The 22,746-nt window shown below is 43.2% G+C and overlaps 1 protein-coding gene across 1 annotated transcript in view; it reads left to right on the forward strand.

Annotated features, from left to right (window-relative positions):
• The window catches only part of mycbpap (mycbp associated protein), a 70,523-nt gene that overhangs the window by 15,354 nt on the left and 32,423 nt on the right, over positions 1 to 22,746 (forward strand). Inside the window, exons 9-13 of the mRNA XM_060898319.1 lie at positions 54 to 175; positions 412 to 520; positions 602 to 794; positions 17,242 to 17,429; positions 17,575 to 17,721. Of these exons, the coding sequence (XP_060754302.1) occupies positions 54 to 175; positions 412 to 520; positions 602 to 794; positions 17,242 to 17,429; positions 17,575 to 17,721 (759 nt within the window). The remainder of the gene's footprint in view (positions 1 to 53; positions 176 to 411; positions 521 to 601; positions 795 to 17,241; positions 17,430 to 17,574; positions 17,722 to 22,746) is intronic.

Genomic DNA, 22,746 nt, shown 5'->3' on the forward strand with positions numbered 1-22,746 from the left:
CTTCTGTCCTCTGAGACTCTCTCTCTCTCTCTCTCTCTCTCTCTCTCTCTCAGGAGATGGATGGGTTGGAGATTGTGGGTTCGAGTCAGCCTTTCACATCTGACTCAGTGGAGTGCTGTAGGAAGCAGGAACAGAATGAGGAGGACAGGAGCGAAGGAGAACACAAAGAGAATGAGTAGGTTCTTCTGTACATCTGTAGATTTATTCATTCTGTAACTATCAAACAATAGTCCAACTCGACTGACCCTTCTTATCCAGAATCCATTGTATATACACAGTATGAGTGACACTTTGGAGAGGAAATGATCGTTATAATCAGTCATTGGCCTGAGTAAATATTAGATATCAGTATTCCCTGGAAACTGGACACTGAGTGTGAGATTTTGAACCTGCCGGTGATGTGTCTTGAAGCGACCCACTGGTGCTTTTTGAAGACGTCATGCAAGATGTGGAGCTGCTTCCTGCTCTGAGGATCAGTGGTGAACTGGCACGCTGGAATGGAAACACAACCTCTCAGCAGGTGCACCTTCAGACAAAAAACAAAACAAAAAGGTTTGTAGCTAAAGATCATCGTTTACTGACATGTTCTGTGTGTGTTCAGGGAGAGGTTGGGGTCTCTGTCTGCCTAACGTTTGAGACTTTGGTGGGTGAGAACACATCTTCTCACCTGGAACTGAAGAATGAGGGGACCACGGCTATCTACTACAGCTGGCAGAAAGTGGAGCTGACAAACAGCTTTCCTGAGGCCAGACCACAAAAACACACTCAAAAATTCTACTTTAACACAGCTACAGGTAAACACACACACACTCTCTGAAACAAGTCAAACTCAATGCGGCCCTGGGCTCCATCAGCATTTCAATGAGCCTTTGAAGGAGCATAATGTAAGATTATTAATTTTTTATTGAACATGTAATGCAGGTCCCCACGAAACACACCTCTGTCCTAATGGAGGTTCTCACAAACTACACTACAGTCCTAGCCCAGGTCATCAGAAAACAACAATCCTAAGATGGGTCCCCAGAAAGCACGCCAGTCTGAATGTAGGTCATCATAAAACACAACAATCCTAATATAGGTCCCCAGAAGGCACACATCAGTCTGATTGTTGTATTTTGTGATAACCTACAATCCAAATGTAGGTCGCCAGAAAGCACCCGTCAGTCTGATTGTAGGCTATCACAAAATACAACAATCCGAATGTAGGTCCCCAGAAAGCACCCGTCAGTCTGATTGTAGGTTATCATAAAACACAGCAATCCTAATATAGGTCCCCAGAAAGCACATCAGTCTGATTGTAGGTCATCACAAAACACAACAATCCTAATGTAGGTCCCCAGAAGCATGTCAGTCTGAATACAGGTCACCACAAAACACAACAATCCTAATATAGGTCCCCAGAAGGCACACATCAGTCTGATTGTTGTATTTTGTGATAACCTACAATCCGAATGTAGGCCACCAGAAAGCACCCGTCAGTCTGATTGTAGGTTATCACAAAACACAACAATCCTAATATAGGTCCCCAGAAACCACATGTCAGTCTGATTGTAGGTCATCACAAAACACAACAATCTGAATGTAGGTCCCCAGAAAACACCCGTCAGTCTGAATGTAGGTTATCATAAAAAACAGAAATCCTAATATAGGTCCCCAGAAGGCACACATCAGTCTGATTGTTGTATTTTGTGATAACCTACAATCCAAATGTAGGTCGCCAGAAAGCACCTGTCAGTCTGATTGTAGGCTATCACAAAATACAACAATCCGAATGTAGGCCACCAGAAAGCACCCGTCAGTCTTATTGTAGGTTATCATAAAACACAGCAATCCAAATATAGGTCCCCAGAAAGCACGTGTCAGTCTGAATATAGGTTATCAAGAAACAACAATCCTAATGTAGGTCCCCAGAAAGCACACCTCAGTCTGATTGTAGGTCATCACAAAACACAACAATCCTAATATAGGTCCCCAGAAAGCACATGTTAGTCTGAATATAGGTTATCACAAAACACAGCAATCCTAATGTAGGTCCCCAGAAAGCACGTAAGTCTGAATGTAGGTCATCACAAAACACAGCAATCCGAATGTAGGTACCCAGAAAGCACACCTCAGTCTGATTGTAGGTCATCACAAAACACAGCAATCCTAACGTAGGTCCCCAGAAAGCACCCGTCAGTCTGATTGTAGGCTATCACAAAATACAACAATCCGAATGTAGGCCACCAGAAAGCACCCGTCAGTCTGATTGTAGGTTATCATAAAACACAGCAATCCTAATATAGGTCCCCAGAAAGCACGTGTCAGTCTGAATATAGGTTATCAAGAAACAACAATCCTAATGTAGGTCCCCAGAAAGCACACCTCAGTCTGATTGTAGGTCATCACAAAACACAACAATCCTAATATAGGTCCCCAGAAAGCACATGTCAGTCTGAATATAGGTTATCACAAAACACAACAATCCGAATGTAGGTCCCCAGAAAACACCCGTCAGTCTGAATGTAGGTTATCATAAAAAACAGAAATCCTAATATAGGTCCCCAGAAAGCACACGTCAGTCTGAACATAGGTTATTACAAAACATAACAATCCTAATATAGCAAATACAAATACAAAAGACTTTATTGGATTCCCAGATGGACTCTTCATATCCAATTTACAATATAATGAAGAAGAAAAAATTATATATGTCTATATATAAATCCTATTTACAATTCAAGAAATCCTAAAGCAACTCATAAATTAATAATAATAAACCTAAAGGTAACTATGATTATTAGTTAAAATACTGCCATAAATTCCAATATGCAAATATTAACTCATGAGCCAATCACTCAATAAGTACTGTCTCAGCCGGCACTTAAAAGAAGCTACTGTAGAGCAGCTCTTTATCTCATTGGGCAACAAGTTCCAGATTTTTACACCTCTGTAAGAAATCGAGTTCTGAGCTAGAGCAGTCCTGCACTTAGGGAGGTGCAACAAGTCCCTTTTTCTGGTTTTGTAGTCATGAATTTGAGATCTCTTGTTGAACATGTTGCACAAATAGCTGGGTGCTAATCCATTAAGGCACTTGTACATTTGCACACCACCTCTGAGACGAAGACAATCCATTAGAGAAAGAGGTTTCAGCTGTTTGAGTGTTGGCTGAATGTGGTCAAATTTCCACTTTCCTGAAAGAATGCGGGCAGCAAAGTTCTGGACTAACTGATGTTTGGAGATATTATGCTTACTGGTACCAGCCCATATGGAGGAACAGTAAAACAGCTTGGAAAATACAAATGAATTGATTATGGCGAATAAGGTGGAATGATCAAGAAGATGCCTGATTCTGCTAATCATACCCAACTTTCCCATGAGACATGAAACAAGAGTGCCCACATGCTCCTTAAATGAGTGTATTTTGTCTAAGATCACACCTAGGTCCTTCACAGAATCTTCTACCTTCAATTCCTCTTCAAGGAAAGTCATTGCAGGAATCAAAACTTGATTCAACATTTTGCTTGATCCAAAAATGCAAAATTTGGTCTTCTCTGGGTTAATGAGTAGGCAGTTAGAGCAACACCACGATGCCACATGCAGTAGGTCTTTCTCGAGATCAGCTAAGCTATCATCCATAGTATTCCGCGGGAAGGATAAATACAACTTTGAGTCGTCAACATATGATTCCACGTTGCTGGTTTTACATACAAGGGGAAGATCGTTCAGGTAAAGATTGAAAAGTAGCTGTCCCAAAATAGAACCTTGCAGGACGCCATGCTGGATAGTAAGGGCACTTGACAGCGTGCTATTAATACACACGCGCTGCTGGTGGCCAGAGAGGTAGCTACTAAGCCAGGCCAGAGCATCATCAGGCACGCCAAGGTTGGAGAGTTTTGTAAGCAGAGTCTCATGATGAATGCTATCAAATGCCTTGCTGAGGTCTAGCATCAACACACCTGTCAGTTTCAAGTTCAAGTCAACTTTATTGTCAATAATGCCATATGTGCAGGACATACAGAGAATTGAAATTGCGTTTCCCTCTTATCCGCAGTGCAAACAGTAATAAACATCTCATTTCATCTCATTATCTCTAGCCGCTTTATACTTCTACAGGGTTGCAGGCAAGCTGGAGCCTATCCCAGCTGACTACGGGCGAAAGGCGAGGTACACCCTGGACAAGTCGCCAGGTCATCATAGGGCTGACACATAGACACAGACAACCATTCACACTCACATTCACACCTACGCTCAATTTAGAGTCACCAGTTAACCTAACCTGCATGTCTTTGGACTGTGGGGGAAAACGGAGCACCCGGAGGAAACCCACGTGGACACGGGGAGAACATGCAAACTCCACACAGAAAGGCCCTCGCTGGCCACGGGGCTCGAACCCGGACCTTCTTGCTGTGAGGCGACAGCGCTAACCACTACACCACCGTGCTGCAGTAATAAACATGAAATATAAAATATATAGGTACAAGATATAAAATATAAAAAGGAAAAGGGGGGGGGCCTGATGGGGGGGCCCCCCTGTCAGGTCCCCCCCCTTTTTCCTTTTTACACACAAGCTAAAGCTATCTAAGAAAAGACAAGACAGTGGCAATCCAGAAAGTGCAAATGTGGCAGTGTGAACAGAATTAATGGTATAAATTTAAATGTGACGAATGACAATATAAACAGAATGAACAATGTAAACAGGAACAGCAGTCTGACAGTATAGTAATTTATCAGTATAAATATAAAAAAAATAAATGGCAGTATGAGCAGAATTTTTCGTGTAAGTATAAATATGGCAGATATGACAGTATAAACAGTGTAGCAGTGAAGTCTATCAAAGATTAAAGATGTATAAAGTGTAAACAGTGTTGTAAACAGTTTTTATATAGTGCAATTAACAAAAAAAGGCAGTATGAACAGATTTTTCAGTGTAAGTATAAATATGGCAGATATGTAAAAAGTGTAAACAGTGTTCTAAACAGTTTCTATATAGTGCAATTAACTTAAAAAAACGTGATGACAGTATTGTAAACAGTTTTCACATAGTGCAATTGAATTCCGTTACAGTTCGTTAAAGTGGCTGGTGACATTTGGTTTGTGTATTAAGGGAAGGGGGTACTGGCCTGGGAAGGAGTTCAGCATCCTGACGGCTTGGTGGATGAAGCTGTCTCTCAGTCTGCTGGTTCTCGCCCGGAGGCTTCTCATTCTCCTCCCAGAAGGCAGGAGGCTGAAGAAGTGGTGGTTGGGATGGGTGGAGTCGCCCGCAATGCTGAGTGCTCTGCGGGCCAGGCGTGTGTTGTAAATATCCTGAAGGGAGGGTAGGGGGACACCGATGATCTTCTCAGCTGCTCTCACTATGTGCTGCAGGGTCTTCCGGCAGGATGCAGTACAGCTGCCATACCACACAGTGATGCAGCTGGTCAGGATGCTCTCGATGGTTCCGCGGTAGAAGGTCTGCATGATAGGGGCTGGTGCTCTAGCTCTTTTCAGTCTGCGGAGGAAGTAGAGGTGCTGCTGAGCTTTCCTGGCCAGCGATGCGGTGTTGCTGCTCCAGGAGAGATCCTCGGTGAGGTACACACCCAGGAACTTGGTGCTGCTCACTCTCTCCACAGCGGCACCATTAATGGTCAGTGGAGGATGCTGGGTGGAGGCTCTCCAGAAGTCAACAACCATCTCCTTCGTCTTCTCCACATTAAGAGAGAGATTGTTGTCTCTGCACCACGTGGCCAGTTGGCTCACCTCGTCCCTGTAGTATGACTCATCATTGTTGTTAATGAGTCCTACCACAGTCGTGTCATCCACAAACTTGATGAAGAGGTCGCTGTTGTGTGTTGGGGTGCAGTCGTGGGTCAGCAGGATGAAGAGAAGGGGGCTGAGCACACATCCTTGGGGGGCCCCTGTGTTCAGTATGATGGTGCTGGATGTGTTGCTGCCGACCCGGACTGCCTGTGGTTTTCCGGTCAGGAAGTCCAGCAACCAGTTGCAGAGGGAGGTGTTTAGTCCTAGACAGTCCAGTTTCTGTATCAGCTGCTGGGGGATGATTGTGTTAAATGCTGAACTAAAGTCTAAGAACAGCATCCGCATGTAAGAGTCCTTAGTGTCCAGGTGAGTGAGAGCTGAGTGGAGAGCAGTGGAAATTGCATCATCAGTGGACCGATTGGCCCGATATGCAAATTGGTACGGGTCCATGGAGGGAGGGAGGATGGATTTGATGTGCTGCATGACTAACCGCTTGAAGCACTTCATAATGATGGGGGTCAGTGCCACAGGGTGGTAGTTGTTGAAGCAGGATGGAGAGGCCTTCTTTGGAACAGGGATGATGATGATGATGATGATGCCCTTTATTGTCACTAGTCACATGTACCAGCGAAATTAGCCGTCAACCTGTCCGTACATATACAGCATACAATTGACATAGGGTAGACAGGACAGGAAGACAGGAATAAAAATAAAAAGAAAACACAACATGAGGAGAGATAAGGAAAAAAAAGAACACCCCAACACTATGCTCCTGTCAGGAGTACAGTGTGGGAACATTTAAAAAAACCTTGCATAAGCACAACTACAACACAGGTACACTTTAAACACGGGACTTGGGGGGGGTAAGGGGGGAGGGGAGGGGAGGGGAGGAGGTAATCCAGTGCAAGCAAGCAGCCGTCCACTCCTGCAGCCATGAAGGCGCTGGTCACACACCCACTTGTCACACTGGGGGTAAAAATGGCGACTGCGGAGAGTTAGAGAGGAATGCGAGGAATGAGAGCGTCTCCCGGCATTGACCTTCAGGGGGAAATGTTTTCTCAGCAATGGCCTAAAACAAGGCCGGTGCTGTCTCAGGGCGCCGAATGTCAATAAGGTATGAATTGTTTGGTCTTTCCAGACGCAAGTCTTTGCACGTCCTCACCGCTCGTCCATATCTGTCCATTCTGTTCAAGTTCAAATTGATCTCCGAAAAACGTATTCCTTGCAAAGCTGGAAGCTGCTCCGAGATAACAACCATTTTGTGGTTAAAGTTTTGAATGATGGTGGTGCTCTTGAAGCAGGTGGGAACAACAGCTTGGCTCAGGGAGGTGTTGAAGATGTCTGTGAGCACTTCTGTGAGCTCCTTTGCACAGTCCTTTAGCACACGACCTGGAATGTTGTCAGGTCCTACAGCTTTGCGGGTGTTGATCCTGAAGAGGGATCTCCTCACACTGGCTGGAGACAGGGACAGCACCTGGTCATCCGGAAGGGGTGGTGTCTTCTGTGCAGGCATGCTGTTGTTGGCTTCAAACCATCCAAAGAAGTTGTTTAGACTGTTCAGCAGAGTGATGTCCTTGTCACAGGTCTGTGGTTGAGGTTTATAGTCTGTGATGGTCTGTATCCCCTGCCACAGGCTCCTTGTGTCTCTGCTGTCAGTGAAATGATGGGCTATCCTGCTACTGTACTGCTTCTTTGCTAGTCTGATGCCACGGGACAAGTTGGCTCTTGCTGATCTCAGACCAGCCTCATCACCTGCTCTGAAAGCAGCGTTCCGGGCTTTCAGTAACCGATAGACTTCCCCCGTCAGCCATGGTTTCTGGTTGGCCCGTACTGTGATGGTCTTAATGTCTGTGACATCATCAGTGCATTTACTAATGTAGTCTGTAACAGTGTCTGAATACTCCTGGATGTTGATCTGGTGGTTGTAAGTGGCTGCCTGCTTAAACATGTCCCAGTCTGTGATGTTAAAGCAGTCCTGAAGTGCTGAGGAAGCACCCTCTGGCCACACCCGTACCTGCTTCTGGACCGGTCTGGTGACTTTGACCTTCGGCCTGTATGCTGGCATTAGCATAACAGTGATGTGGTCTGAAGCACTGAGATGGGGGAGGGGTGAGGCCTTGTATGCTCTTCTCAGTGTAGTGTAAACCTGGTCCAGTATGTTGTTTCCCCGTGTTGCAAAGTCAATGTGTTGATGTAACTGAGGAAACACTGTGTTGAGATTTGCGTGGTTGAAATCCCCAGCTACGATGAGAAGTCCCTCTGGATTGGCTGTCTGTTGGTCACTGATGGCGCAGTACAGTTCACTCAGTGCCTTGTCCCTATCATTGTTGTTGCAGCTGGGAGGAATGTAAACTGCAACAAGCAGGATGGCAGAAAACTCCCTCGGTAGATAGAAGGGCCGGCATTTGATGATCATAAACTCCACAAGGGGTGAACAGTGTCTGCAAACTACCACAGCGTCCTGACACCAAGCATCCCTGATGTAAACACAGACCCCGCCGCCGCGGGTCTTACCTCCTTCAATGAGGGCTCTGTCTGCTCAATAGCATGTTAGCCAGTCGAGCTGGATGGTGGAGTCCGGTATGCTGTCGTTGAGCCATGTTTCCGTGAACACAAAAACACAGCACTCTCTCACAGCCTGCTGGGTCGCTCTCAAAAGGTGAATATAATCCAGTTTGTTATCCAAGGAGCGTACATTGGCGAGTACGATGGACGGTATAGCCGGCTTGTGTGGATTAGCCATTAGCCTGGCCCGGATACCCCCGCGCTTTCCCTGCTTCTGCTTCCTCTCGCACCGCCTACGGCACTTCCTCTGCGGGAGTGCAGCAGTAGTGGGGCTCGATGTCAAAGCGGGCCACCAGAGTAGGCCGAGGTCATGTAGCTCCTTAGCGTGTGCTGGGTTTAACTTACAGAAAAAAGTGTTGCCAATGTCAAAAAGAGTCCCACGGCTGTATGTGCGCCTCAGGACGGACAAACGTGACGAAAACATACCATCACTTGAGCACACCGATGAAGATAAACATGTAAACACCACATTATTGGAACAGGGAGGGGCTGCTGCGTCTGCACACACCGCCATCTTGGAAAATACATCATGTGTAAATACATTTCTACTCATCAAAAGCTTTATAAAGGTGGCTAAGAAAGAATATGCCAAAAGTTTCCGTGGAGTGAAGCCATTTATTACCACTTTGATGGACAGACAACTTGTTGTTCGATGTAAGGAAATGTACCAACTGCTCATGTGTAATTCGCTCTAACACCTTGGACAGGACAGGCAACAAAGAGATAGGTCTGTTGTTGCTGGCCACCTCGTGGTCGCCATCTTTAAGATGGGCAACCACCTCAGCCTGTTTCCAGTCCGTGGGAAAGATTCCAGATATCAGAGACGTGTTTAAGAGACTTGTGATAACTGGTAAGATGTGCAGAAGGCAGGACTTAATAACGCCCATGCTGACCTTGTCAAAGCCTGGTGACTTGTTAGATGATTTTCCTGACATGCTCAGGAGTGACTTGTTCACATGCAAATTTCAGTGTGGAGTCCTCCACAGAAGCTGCTGGGGCTAAAGAGTGGGTCTCTGGAAGGTGCAAGTCAAAGTCCATAGTGAGCTGTTCGGCCTGCTTGGCAGCCTTGTTGCCGACAGAGATAAAGAACTGATGAAACTCACTGGCAACATCAGAGCAGTTGCGAGAGTATGACTGTATAGAGCCTCCTCCTCCTGGGTTCAGGCAGCGACGCACGGTTTTCCATATAGAAGACTTGTTTTGCTTATTTGAATTGATCTCATTTCTGATAAACTCTGACTCAGCCTTAATGATCTTTGACTTAACTTCATGACATAATACTCTGTATGCATCCCAGTCACTGTGATGAGAGGTCTTGCGGGCATGTTTCTGTAAGTCATCACGTTGAGACATAAGGCCTTTGATCTCAGGAGTAATCACATAAGATTTCCTATACTGAGCTGTAAAGGTGCTTAAAGGTGCATGATGATCCAGGACATTAAGAAACAGCTTATTAAAGGTTATTAACCTGATCATCAATATGGTCAAACAGGCTAATAGTATCCCAAGGGACGTATGAAATATCTGCGTTAAAAGCTTCACTGTCAAAGTTCTTATAACTGCGCGTTGTAATGACTGCTGGTCGAGATTTTGGGAGCTTCGAGTTGAGTACACCGTACATTAGAAAGTGATCACTTATTGTAGCTTGTAGGACCCCACTGTGCTTCGAGTTATTTTCTGTGGATGAGGATGACATCAATCAGCGATTCGGTAGTTTCCATCACCCGAGTTGGCTCAGTAATGAGCTGACTAAGATTCAAGATGGAACACGTCTTTCAGGGCGCGTGACTCAGGCTTGTTGGCCAGGATGTTGCAGTTAAAGTCACCGGTTATTATGATTTCCTTTCCAAGCAGAGTGGCCTGGGAGTAAGCAGGAACAAAATCATCGGTGAGGCAGGTCAAGGGGATGTCCGGGGGTCTACCGTATATGTGACACAAATGATCAGAGACTTTAACTTTTTGTGTTGCAAACTCAGCCAAAGGAAGCCACTAGCAGATATAGCCATAAGATCACAAAGTATTTTCACTTTCAAGGTGTTTCATTATACGCACAAATGCCAGCGCCGGCACGCCCCTCTCGGTCCAATCTGACTAGCCTATAACCGTCAATGTTAATATCCTTGTTTTTCACGGATGAGTTGAGCCAAAACTCAGAAATAGAAAACACATCAAAGTCACCCCCAGTTATAAGATCGTGAACTTGGTGGAAATGCGTGCGGTTTTTCAGTGAGCATACGTTCAAATGAGAAATTTTGATACAATGCCGCTATCCACAAATCCGATTGTTTTGATCTATATGACCCAATGCCCTTGTTGGTTGAGTGCTTATGGAAATACAATTACGAAGGAGATTGTTTGTTCTGTGGACATCAACCGCATTGCTGACGAACTGAATGCGTGAATTCTTTATTGCACGATCATCATTAGGACGGTTTGTGATTCAAGTAGTTATCCTTAACACAGATCCAGTAGATGGCCCAGGCAGGGGACGTATAGCTCCGCTTAGTTCGATCACCATAGCCATGAAGTTAAAGGTAGCATCAAAAGTTGCGATAGTAAGAAATCCGCATACTGAACCATGTTTTTGTTTTCACGCTGTGCGTCAGTGATCTGATGTAACTGGAATGTTGTTCTCTCAGAAAATGTTGTCCCCAGAAAGCACATCTCAGTATGAATGTAGGTTATCACAAAACACAACAATCCTAATGTAGGTCCCCAGAAAGCACACCTTAGGGCCCGTTTACACGAGGACGCTGTCGGGTAAAAACGACTAAATATTTTATCAGAAGTGCCTTTCGTTTACACGAGGACGGCGTTTCCGAGGCTGAAAAACGGATAAAATTGAAAACGCCTTCCAGAGTGGATAAGTTAAAAACAGCCCCCGTTGCATATCCGTCTAAACTACCCAATACGCGAAACTCTGCTCGGATCTGCTCACGTCGGGTACGCGTTTACGTCATACATATGTCATATACTGTACATGCCAGCCCGGGAAGTAAGAAAGTAAGTAAAAAAGTAAGAGCATGTCTGATTACATCGATCCAACGGACCTTCAAGCTGCTCTGTGTTTTAATGCAGTAGATGTGTTTTCCTGCTCACCCGCCCAGCTGGAGCTCCTCAGTTTGGTGTCGCCAAGTTACACACACACGCACGCGCGTGCCGCCTATTCAAGCCGCTCGTGAAACCATTTTTTTTAAAAATAAATTTTCATACATACTCAGTATTAATTAATTTAATATGTATATGTGATAATTATATGTGATTAATGTATAATTAGTATTTACCCGCCATCATGTCATCATTCATATGGACCGCAATGGAAATAAGTTTTAAACTTTCTTGCGTTATCCATGTACAACTAGTGTATATTTTCCATATTGTATTTATTATATCATGTATATACATTGGTTTACTAAATAAACAAAAAAAATAAAAAATAAAAATAAACCCGAGACTGAAAACAAAACTAGCAGCCGAACGGATTTATTTTGCTGAGATGGACACTGCCTTTTCTCTTCTTCACCGAAACAAGAGTGAGTGTTACTTAATAAAGGCAGATTAAAAGAGTTTCGGTTTGCTCCTGCTCCTCCCTCGAGCACTACAGTACCTCAGCCGGACCGGTGTTCTGTAAAGTTATCCTAGCAAGTTCTCATACAGACAGTTTTATTATTCAAAACAAGTCATTACAAATTATTTGACTCGGCCAAAGACTCGACCAATACGCACAAAACATAAAAATCGGCAAATGCGTGAAATTCTCACCGATTTTCTATCAGCCCAGCTGATCAGTGGGACAAAACTACTGTTGAATTTTCCTACCCTCCTGGATTTCGCGCATGCGTAGTAGGCTTGGTAGGATAACTTGACAGAACAGCAGCGCAGATGTGCAGATCAGACAAGACAGAAGACGTTGCGCATGCGTGCAGACATAGCGGAGACATTTATGCGTCACCGTATAGACGCAGATTTCCTCCTTGAAAACAGTCGTATAGACGCGGAAAAAAGTGAGAACGAAAACGGACTTTTGCGTTTTTGTTTTATACCGTCCCCGTGTAAAGTGGGCCTTAGTCTGATTGTACGATAGGTCATCACAAAACACACTTAAGTCCGAATGTAATGTCACAAAATACAGTTCATCCATAGATTCACACGTAATGATACAACCCCCTCCATTTCACATTAATTTCTTTCAGCTAATACAAAATCCCGAATGAAACCAGGCAGTGGGTTGGGTTTGGTCTCGTCAACTAGGGTTTGATGTCAGTGGTCTAAAATAAGTTTCTTTTTCAACGTTTCACAAATTTATGGTTGTGTTTTTCCATGAAGTGTTCTGCTGAAGACGAACAACATGAGGACATCATCAGAAGTGTCTTAAATCGCACACTTGGGCACAATTCAAGACCATGTTTCTGTTACAGGTCAGAATTGTAGGTCAGGTGGAATTTTTCAACCTAGGTTAGAATTTTTAATCCAGTTCATAATTTGCTCCTTGTATTAGGGAAACTTACTCTATCTAGGGTTAGGATTAGGGTTCAGATTTGGGAAGATTTTGTATTTGAAACTACTTGATGACATAATAAGACTGGACTCATTTATAAATTCAAAATATATATCACTCCTTCCATTGCAATCGTCACTAGCCTAGTGATTAAAGTGTTGGGTTAAGAATCAGAAGGTTCTGAGCTTGAATCCTGGTTAACTATGAAAAAGGATATGTAAAAAATGCGAATTAGGTAGACAGACAGACAGACAAGAGGAAATACTCGGTAGGTGTAGACAGAGAGGAAGTGGATAGAAGAAAGAGAGACAAAAGAAGTGATGGAAAATCCCTTTTAAGAATCTTTGATAATCCAAAATTTTACTGAGGTTGGAAATTATGAACTAGGTTAAACATTTTTACCCAGGTCAAGAAAAAATCACCTAGGTTGAATTTTTTTGACCTGTAACATTTCCATACACACACCTGTTTCACATATCACATGAAAACTATAATCTCTCATGATGGGTACTCTGCACTAATTTGCAACTAGTTATTGAGTACATTGTATGTACTGTGTGTGTATTGTGTTTCCACTGAGCCTTCTGTTCTAGACCATGTATTCTTTCAGTGGAGTTACCGGTACAACCCCGATTCAAAAAAAGTTGGGACAAAGTACAAATTGTAAATAAAAATGGAATGCAATAATTTACAAATCTCAAAAACTGATATTGTATTCACAGTAGAACATAGACAACATATCAAATGTCGAAAGTGAGACATTTTGAAATTTCATGCCAAATATTGGCTCATTTGAAATTTCATGACAGCAACACATCTCAAAAAAGTTGGGACAGGGGCAATAAGAGGCTGGAAAAGTTAAAGGTACAAAAAAGGAACAGCTGGAGGACCAAATTGCAACTCATTAGGTCAATTGGCAATAGGTCATTAACATGACTGGGTATAAAAAGAGCATCTTGGAGTGGCAGCGGCTCTCAGAAGTAAAGATGGGAAGAGGATCACCAATCCCCCTAATTCTGCACCGACAAATAGTGGAGCAATATCAGAAAGGAGTTCGACAGTGTAAAATTGCAAAGAGTTTGAACATATCATCATCTACAGTGCATAATATCATCAAAAGATTCAGAGAATCTGGAAGAATCTCTGTGCGTAAGGGTCAAGGCCGGAAAACCATACTGGGTGCCCGTGATCTTCGGGCCCTTAGACGTCACTGCATCACATACAGGCATGCTTCTGTATTGGAAATCACAAAATGGGCTCAGGAATATTTCCAGAGAACATTATCTGTGAACACAATTCACCGTGCCATCCACCGTTGCCAGTTAAAACTCTATAGTTCAAAGAAGAAGCCGTATCTAAACATGATCCAGAAGCGCAGACGTCTTCTCTGGGCCGAGGCTCATTTAAAATGGACTGTGGCAAAGTGGAAAACTGTTCTGTGGTCAGACGAATCAAAATTTGAAGTTCTTTATGGAAATCAGGGACTCCGTGTCATTCGGACTAAAGAGGAGAAGGATGGCCCAAGTTGTTATCAGCGCTCAGTTCAGAAGCCTGCATCTCTGATGGTATGGGGTTGCATTAGTGCATGTGGCATGGGCAGCTTACACATCTGGAAAGACACCATCAATGCTGAAAGGTATATCCAGGTTCTAGAGCAACATATGCTCCCATCCAGATGACGTCTCTTTCAGGGAAGACCTTGCATTTTCCAACATGACAATGCCAAACCACATACTGCATCAACTACAGCATCATGGCTGCGTAGAAGAAGGGTCCGGGTACTGAACTGGCCAGCCTGCAGTCCCGATCTTTCACCCATAGAAAATATTTGGCGCATCATAAAATGGAAGATACGACAAAAAAGACCTAAGACAGTTGAGCAACTAGAATCCTACATTAGACAAGAATGGGTTAACATTCCTATCCCTAAACTTGAGCAACTTGTCTCCTCAGTCCCCAGACGTTTACAGACTGTTGTAAAGAGAAAAGGGGATGTCTCACAGTGGGAAACATGGCCTTGTCCCAACTTTTTTGAGATGTGTTGTCATGAAATTTAAAATCATCTAATTTTTCTCTTTAAATGATACATTTTCTCAGTTTAAACATTTGATATCTCATTCATCCTTCTACAGGGTCGCAGGCAAGCTGGAGCCTATCCCAGCTGACTACGGGCGAAAGGCAGGGTACACCCTGGACAAGTCGCCAGGTCATCACAGGGCTGACACATAGACACAGACAACCATTCACACTCACATTCACACCTACGCTCAATTTAGAGTCACCAGTTAACCTAACCTGCATGTCTTTGGACTGTGGGGGAAACCGGAGCACCCGGAGGAAACCCACGCGGACACGGGGAGAACATGCAAACTCCACACAGAAAGGCCCTCGCCGGCCCCGGGGCTCGAACCCAGGACCTTCTTGCTGTGAGGCGACAGCGCTAACCACTACACCGCCGTGCCGCCAACATTTGATATGTCATCTATGTTCTATTCTGAGTAAAATATGGAATTTTGAAACTTCCACATCATTGCATTCCATTTTTATTTACAATTTGTACTTTGTCCCAACTTTTTTGGAATCGGGGTTGTAGATATTAGTGTCACCAGGTCGCAGGTGACTTCTACAAGAACTAAACAATCATCTGTCATCCAACAATCAGATCTAGAATTGAGCAAATATGTATAAAGAGTCCCCCCAGAAAGTATTCACCTCTCTGACATGATTTCGCTGATATGCTGTATTTAGTTTAAGCATTTCAGAATGGGATTTTTCTACAGGAATAAATTTAAATAACATATTTAAATATCCTTGCAATTCTTTAAAAAAGTCGAAAAAGTACATAACTGATAAGTATTCACTCCACTTTCTTTCCTTTTGTCATGTAAAGCAGGACTAATATTTCATTTTTGAGAGCTCCTATGAACAGGATATTCCTGTGTTCATTTTAAAATCTACCTGTGTCCAATTGTATGCTTTCACAATAAATATCACTGACTTTAGGAGTTAAACCAGCTACATCAGCAGATCAGATCAATCCTGCAGTGACGAAGAATAAGGAATGGCCCATAAAGCTTCAAGATGAAGTTGTTAGGAGGAGAAAAGTTTGCATTACATTACATGGTATTTAGCAGATGCTCTTATCCAGAGCGACGTACAATGAGTGCAAAAGTCAGGTACACAAAGTGCTGAACTTCTAGACAAGAAAGTTGCAGTGCCAACTGAACAAGTGACGGTAATACCTAGTGTAAGATGCTGTTGAAATACCAACACTCAAACAGCCAAGTAAACAAACCAACCGTATAAAATACAACTAAATAGAAAACTCAAACAGCTAAACCCAGGCTGGACAGTCTACAGCTTGGGTTGGTCTAGACCAATATGCAGTTACCCAGGGGGCAGGGAAGAAGGGGAGAGGTGCAGCCTGAAGAGGTGGGTCTTCAGTCTGCGCTTGAAGGTGGTCAGGGAGCCAGCAGTTCCGACCTCAATGGGAAGGTCATTCCACCAACGGGGGACCAGGACAGACTGGCTGGGCAGGAGCTGAGAGGAGGAGGGGCCAGGTGACCAATAGTAGTGGAGCATAGGGATCTGGCTGGCATGTAAGATGGAGAAGGTTATTAAAACATAAATCTTTTAACCTTCTTAGGAACAGTGTGCAACCCATTATAACAAATCAGAAAAATATATGACACAACCAAGACACTACTAAGATCAGGCCAAACTGAGTGCAAACTGAGCATCCAAGTGTCCAGCTACAACACTGAAGGAGCTATAGAGCTCACTGGCTTTTCACAGATCAGGTCTCGGTGGGAGAGGAGCCAGAAGGAAGCCATGTTGGAAAATCTGAGAATTTTTGTGAACGGAGAGTTTTGTGGTCTCAGGTGATAAAAGCATACCATTCCTGTGATAAGGCATGGTGGTGGTAGCATCATACACTAGGGTTGCTTTTCAGTAGAAGGAACTGGAAAGCTTGGTACCATCACAGGCAACATAGATGGTGCCAATTATAAGCAAATTGTTGAGGAGAACTTTTTACACTCAGCCACACATCTGTATTTAGGGTAAAAATATATATGTTCTGACAAGCCAATGAGCCAAAGCACAGGGTGGAAACTGCAATTAGTTGGCTTGAAAAGAACATGTGTTTTAGAGTGGCCAAGTCAAGACCCAGACTCGCAAGTGCAACATTTGTTATGCCTATAAATTACAGTTATATAAATTTAATCTGTCATTGTTATTGACATTAAATTAAGAATAGAACATTGACCATCGTTGTTCAAAGTTTTACTCTTCCAGCTCAGTATTCAGTTATTCATCTGAATAATTTATAACTACAGTGAATCTAATATGACCCCAGACAGGCCCTGGGATTTTGATCGATTTAATGAAATATGCTTAAGCCAAATGATGCTCACAAAATCTCGTTACCAAAAAAACTGGTCTCTCTGTCTCTGATACAGCTGTGATACTGCCAGGTGATACCGAGAGAATTCTGGTCATCTTTAAGACTGCGTGTCCTGAGATCATGACAGAGGTGTGGAACCTGCACACACATCCTCTACTCATGGGCGGCGCCATCCTTCAGGTCACATTCAAGGGTATGGCTCTGTACCAGGACAAAACCGCTGAACAGAGAGTGGCCCTGGAGGTGTGTGTGTGTGTATGTTTGTTGCTGTTACAGAATGTGTAGGTATGTTTGCGTACATTAATGCAGTCTTCTTGTGCATTTATAAAGTAATATAAATGTGTGTGGTGTGTGTGTGTGTGTGTGTGTGTGTGTGTGTGAGATGTAGCTGGAACTGGAGCACCGAGTGGCCATATCAGTGTGCAGATCCGTGGTGTCTGAAGTGCTGCATGGGGTTCGTACTCCTGCGAGGCCAAGATCACCAGCTGAACTCTATATGACAGATGAGGAACGATTTCTTGCCCAGAATCCTAATGTAGGTCCCCACAAAACACACGACAATCCTAATGTAGGTCCCCACAAAACACACGACAATCCTAATGTAGGTCCCCACAAAACACACGGCAATCCTAATGTAGGTCCCCACAAAACACACAACAATCCTAATGTAGGTCCCCACAAAACACACGACAATCCTAATGTAGGTCCCCACAAAACACACGGCAATCCTAATGTAGGTCCCCACAAAACACACGACAATCCTAATGTAGGTCCCCACAAAACACACGGCAATCCTAATGTAGGTCCCCACAAAACACACGGCAATCCTAATGTAGGTCCCCACAAAACACACGGCAATCCTAATGTAGGTCCCCACAAAACACACAACAATCCTAATGTAGGTCCCCACAAAACACACGGCAATCCTAATGTAGGTCCCCACAAAACACACGACAATCCTAATGTAGGTCCCCACAAAACACACGACAATCCTAATGTAGGTCCCCACAAAACACACGGCAATCCTAATGTAGGTCCCCACAAAACACACGACAATCCTAATGTAGGTCCCCACAAAACACACGGCAATCCTAATGTAGGTCCCCACAAAACACACGGCAATCCTAATGTAGGTCCCCACAAAACACACAACAATCCTAATGTAGGTCCCCACAAAACACACGGCAATCCTAATGTAGGTCCCCACAAAACACACGACAATCCTAATGTAGGTCCCCCCAAACACACTACAATCCTAACCTAGGGTATCACAAAATGCAGTATAATCCAAATGTAGATCATTATTTTAAAAAACAAACAAACAAAAAAAAAAAAAAACAATTTGCTTCCAATATAGGTCTTCACAAAACACAATAAAATCCTAATGTAGATCCCCACAAAACACACTGAAATCCTAATGTAGGTCCCTACAAAACACACTACAATCCTAACCTTGGGTATCACAAAATGCACTATAATCCGATTGTAGATCTTTCTTTAAAAAAAAACAAACAAAAAAACACAATTTGCTCCTAATGTACGTCCTCACAAAACACAATAAAATTCTCATGTAGGTCCCCACAAAATGCACTAATGTAGGTCCCCCCAAAACACACTACAATCCTAATGCAGGTCCCCACAAACACACTACAATCCTTATGTAGGTCCCCCCCAAAACACACTACAATCCTAATGCAGGTCCCCCCAAACACACTACAATCCTAATGTAGGTCCCCCCCCAAACACACTACAATCCTTATGTAGGTCCCCCCCAAAACACACTACAATCCTAATGCAGGTCCCCCCAAACACACTACAATCCTAATGTAGGTCCCCCCCCAAACACACTACAATCCTTATGTAGGTCCCCCCCCAAACACACTACAATCCTAATGTAGGTCCCCCCAAAACACACTACAATCCTAATGTAGGTCCCCCCCAAAACACACTACAATCCTAATGTAGGTCCCCCCAAAACACACTACAATCCTAATGTAGGTCCCCCCAAAACACACTACAATCCTAATGTAGGTCCCCCCAACACACACTACAATCCTAATGTAGGTCCCCCCAAAAACACACTACAATCCTAATGTAGGTCCCCCCAACACACACTACAATCCTAATGTAGGTCCCCCCAACACACACTACAATCCTAATGTAGGTCCCCCCAAAAACACACTACAATCCTAATGTAGGTCCCCCCAACACACACTACAATCCTAATGTAGGTCCCCCCAACACACACTACAATCCTAATGTAGGTCCCCCCAAAAACACACTACAATCCTAATGTAGGTCCCCCCAACACACACTACAATCCTAATGCAGGTCCCCACAAGACACACTACAGACCTAACCTAGGGTATCAAAAAATGCATTATAATCTAAATGTAAATCTTTCTTTAAAAAAAACAAAAACACACAATTTGCTTCTAATATAGGTCCCCACAAAACACACTACAATCCTCATATAGGTCCCCATAAAACACATTACAATCCTAACCTAGGGTATTGCAAAATGTATTATAACCCAAATGTAGATCTTTATAAAAAAAAAACACGCACACAATTTGGTCCTAATGTAGGTCCTCACAAAGTACACTATACTCCTTACAGAGACTACTACATCATCATACAGTCCTAAATTCTGAGTCCCATAACAAAAGCTGTTCTTATTTCATTCATGACAAGCCTGAAAACGATACCACAATTCTTCACCAGTTCAGATTATAAAAGCGTGCTCTTACTGAGAGAAACCAGTGGGGACTAGAACACAGATCGCAGTGAGGAATATTGGACTGAGTCAGTGTCAGCACTTAGCAGTTCAGAAATGACAAAGGAATGAAAATTTAAAAATAAACACTATTCCGAGTCGCTGTAACATAGAAACAGAAATCACTGATTTTATGGATCCAAGGCACTCTTATTATTATCCATACTATTATCAAACCTTAATACTATAAACAGGAAACAGTATTATGTCTTGTTCATCAAATAGTTATTAGTTTCCTGCTGCTCGCTCTTTAGCCCATGAGCTATGGAGTAAAGAGCTTTGTTAGATAGCTCCCGTATGGTTAGAACGATTATGCTGACGTCGACGTGATTGTGTTTTCTTACACTGATGGCCGTCTGTGCTGTGTAAGACCTTTAAAACTGTAAACGGCACGTCTTGCGTAAATGTGATTTCTGTTACTACAGGAAATGAATGAAAGCTCCTGCAGATAAAAACAGTAAACATAGTAAACACTGTAATAAACAGACACACACAGACAGCTACATGTGTTCAATCAGACAAACCAAAATCACAGGTCCTTCCAATCGGCCCTCGGAAACACCGTAGGACTTTTTATGTGCTGTGCATGTATGTGTGCAATTGGGATAACCAAATCTTAGATCTCCAGATGGAAGAAGAGCACCCAAGATACTGAATGAGAATAAAAATCTCTTACCGTCCACGTGAAAATCCTGGATGAGTTCCCATAAAACAGACAAGTTTTGATCTGTCTGTACTGAAGGAGTTTGAATTGACAAAATATGATCCATGAATGTAGACCTCGATCGCCTAAGAGATTCTGTCTCGTGGATATCCGGGAGCGAACAGTCACTGACAGAGACACAGCTGCTCAGAGATGTTTCTCGGTTTATTGTTGGACAAACATGATCAAGAGTGTGTTGTAGCTATATGATTGGAAGATGTGATTGACGGAGCCGAGTTATGTGTCTATGATATGGGTGATGAAGCATTACATCACTAGTCAGGATAACCGTATGAAAGCAGAGCGACATCGCTGGTCAAGATAACTTCATGAAAGCAGAGAACAGATGTGCGAGCGAAGATATGTTTAAAGAATTTCACTAGAACTTGCCAAAACAAGGAGCAATCAAACCAGCCTGTAACAGTTTCAAGCAAACCAAACATATACAGTGGTGCTTGAAAGTTTGTGAACCCGTTAGAATTTTCCATATTTCTGCATAAATATGACCTAAAACATCAGATTTTCACACAAGTCCTAAAAGTAGATAAAGAGAACCCAGTTAAACAAATGAGACAAAAATATTATACTTGGTCATTTATTTATTGAGGAAAATGATCCAATATTACATATCTGTGAGTGGTAAAGCTATGTGAACCTTTGCTTTCAGTATCTGGTGTGACCCCCTTATGCAGCAATAACTGCAACTAAACGTTTGCGGTAACTGTTGATCAGTCCTGCACACCGGCTTGGAGGAATTTTAGCCCGTTCCTCCGTACAGAACAGCTTCAACTCTGGGATATTGGTGGGTTTCCTCACATGAACTGCTCGCTTCAGGTCCTTCCACAACATTTCCATTGGATTAAGGTCAGGACTTTGACTTGGCCATTCCAAAACATTAACTTTATTCTTCTTTAACCGTTCTTTGGTAGAACGACTTGTGTGCTTAGGGTCGTTGTCTTGCTGCATGACCCGCCTTCTCTTGAGATTCAGTTCATGGACAGATGTCCTGACATTTTCCTTTAGAATTCGCTGGTATAATTCAGAACTCATTGTTCCATCGATGATGGCAAGCCGTCCTGGCCCAGATGCAGCAAAACAGGCCCAACCCATGATACTACCACCACCATGTTTCACAGATGGGATAAGGTTCTTATGCTGGAATGCATAGTTTTCCTTTCTCCAAATATAACACTTCTCATTTAAACCAAAAAGTTCTATTTTGGTCTCATCCATCCACAAAACATTTTTCCAATAGCCTTCTGGCTTGTCCATGTGATCTTTAGCAAACTGCAGACGAGCAGCAATGTTCTTTTTGGAGAGCAGTGGCTTTCTCCTTGCAACCCTGCCATGCACACCATTGTTGTTCAGTGTTCTCCTGATGGTGGACTCATGAACATTAACATTAGCCAATGTTAGAGAGGCCTTCAGTTGCTTAGAAGTTACCCTGGGGTCCTTTGTGACCTCGCCGACTATTACATGCCTTGCTCTTGGAGTGATCTTTGTTGGTTGGCCACTCCTGGGGAGGGTAACAATGGTCTTGAATTTCCTCCATTTATACACAATCTGTCTGACTGTGGATTCGTGGAGTCCAAACTCTTTAGAGATGGTTTTGTAACCTTTTCCAGCCTGATGAGCATCAACAACGCTTTTTCTGAGGTCCTCAGAAATCTCCTTTGTTCGTGCCATGATACACTTCCACAAACATGTGTTGTGAAGATCAGACTTTGATAGATCCCTGTTCTTTAAATAAAACAGGGTGCCCACTCACACCTGATTGTCATCCCATTGATTGAAAACACCTGACTCTAATTTCACCTTCAAATTAACTGCTGATCCTAGAGGTTCACATACTTTTGCCTCTCACAGATATGTAATATTGGATCATTTTCCTCAATAAATAAATGACCAAGTATAATATTTTTGTCTCATTTGTTTAACTGGGTTCTCTTTATCTACTTTTAGGACTTGTGTGAAAATCTGATGATGTTTTAGGTCATATTTATGCAGAAATATAGAAAATTCTAAAGGGTTCACAAACTTTCAAGCACCACTGTATCTCTATCAACAAGGACTCATTCTTC

Source organism: Neoarius graeffei, chromosome 18, assembly GCF_027579695.1.
Source record: "Neoarius graeffei isolate fNeoGra1 chromosome 18, fNeoGra1.pri, whole genome shotgun sequence".
In the NCBI taxonomy this organism is placed as follows: domain Eukaryota; kingdom Metazoa; phylum Chordata; class Actinopteri; order Siluriformes; family Ariidae; genus Neoarius; species Neoarius graeffei.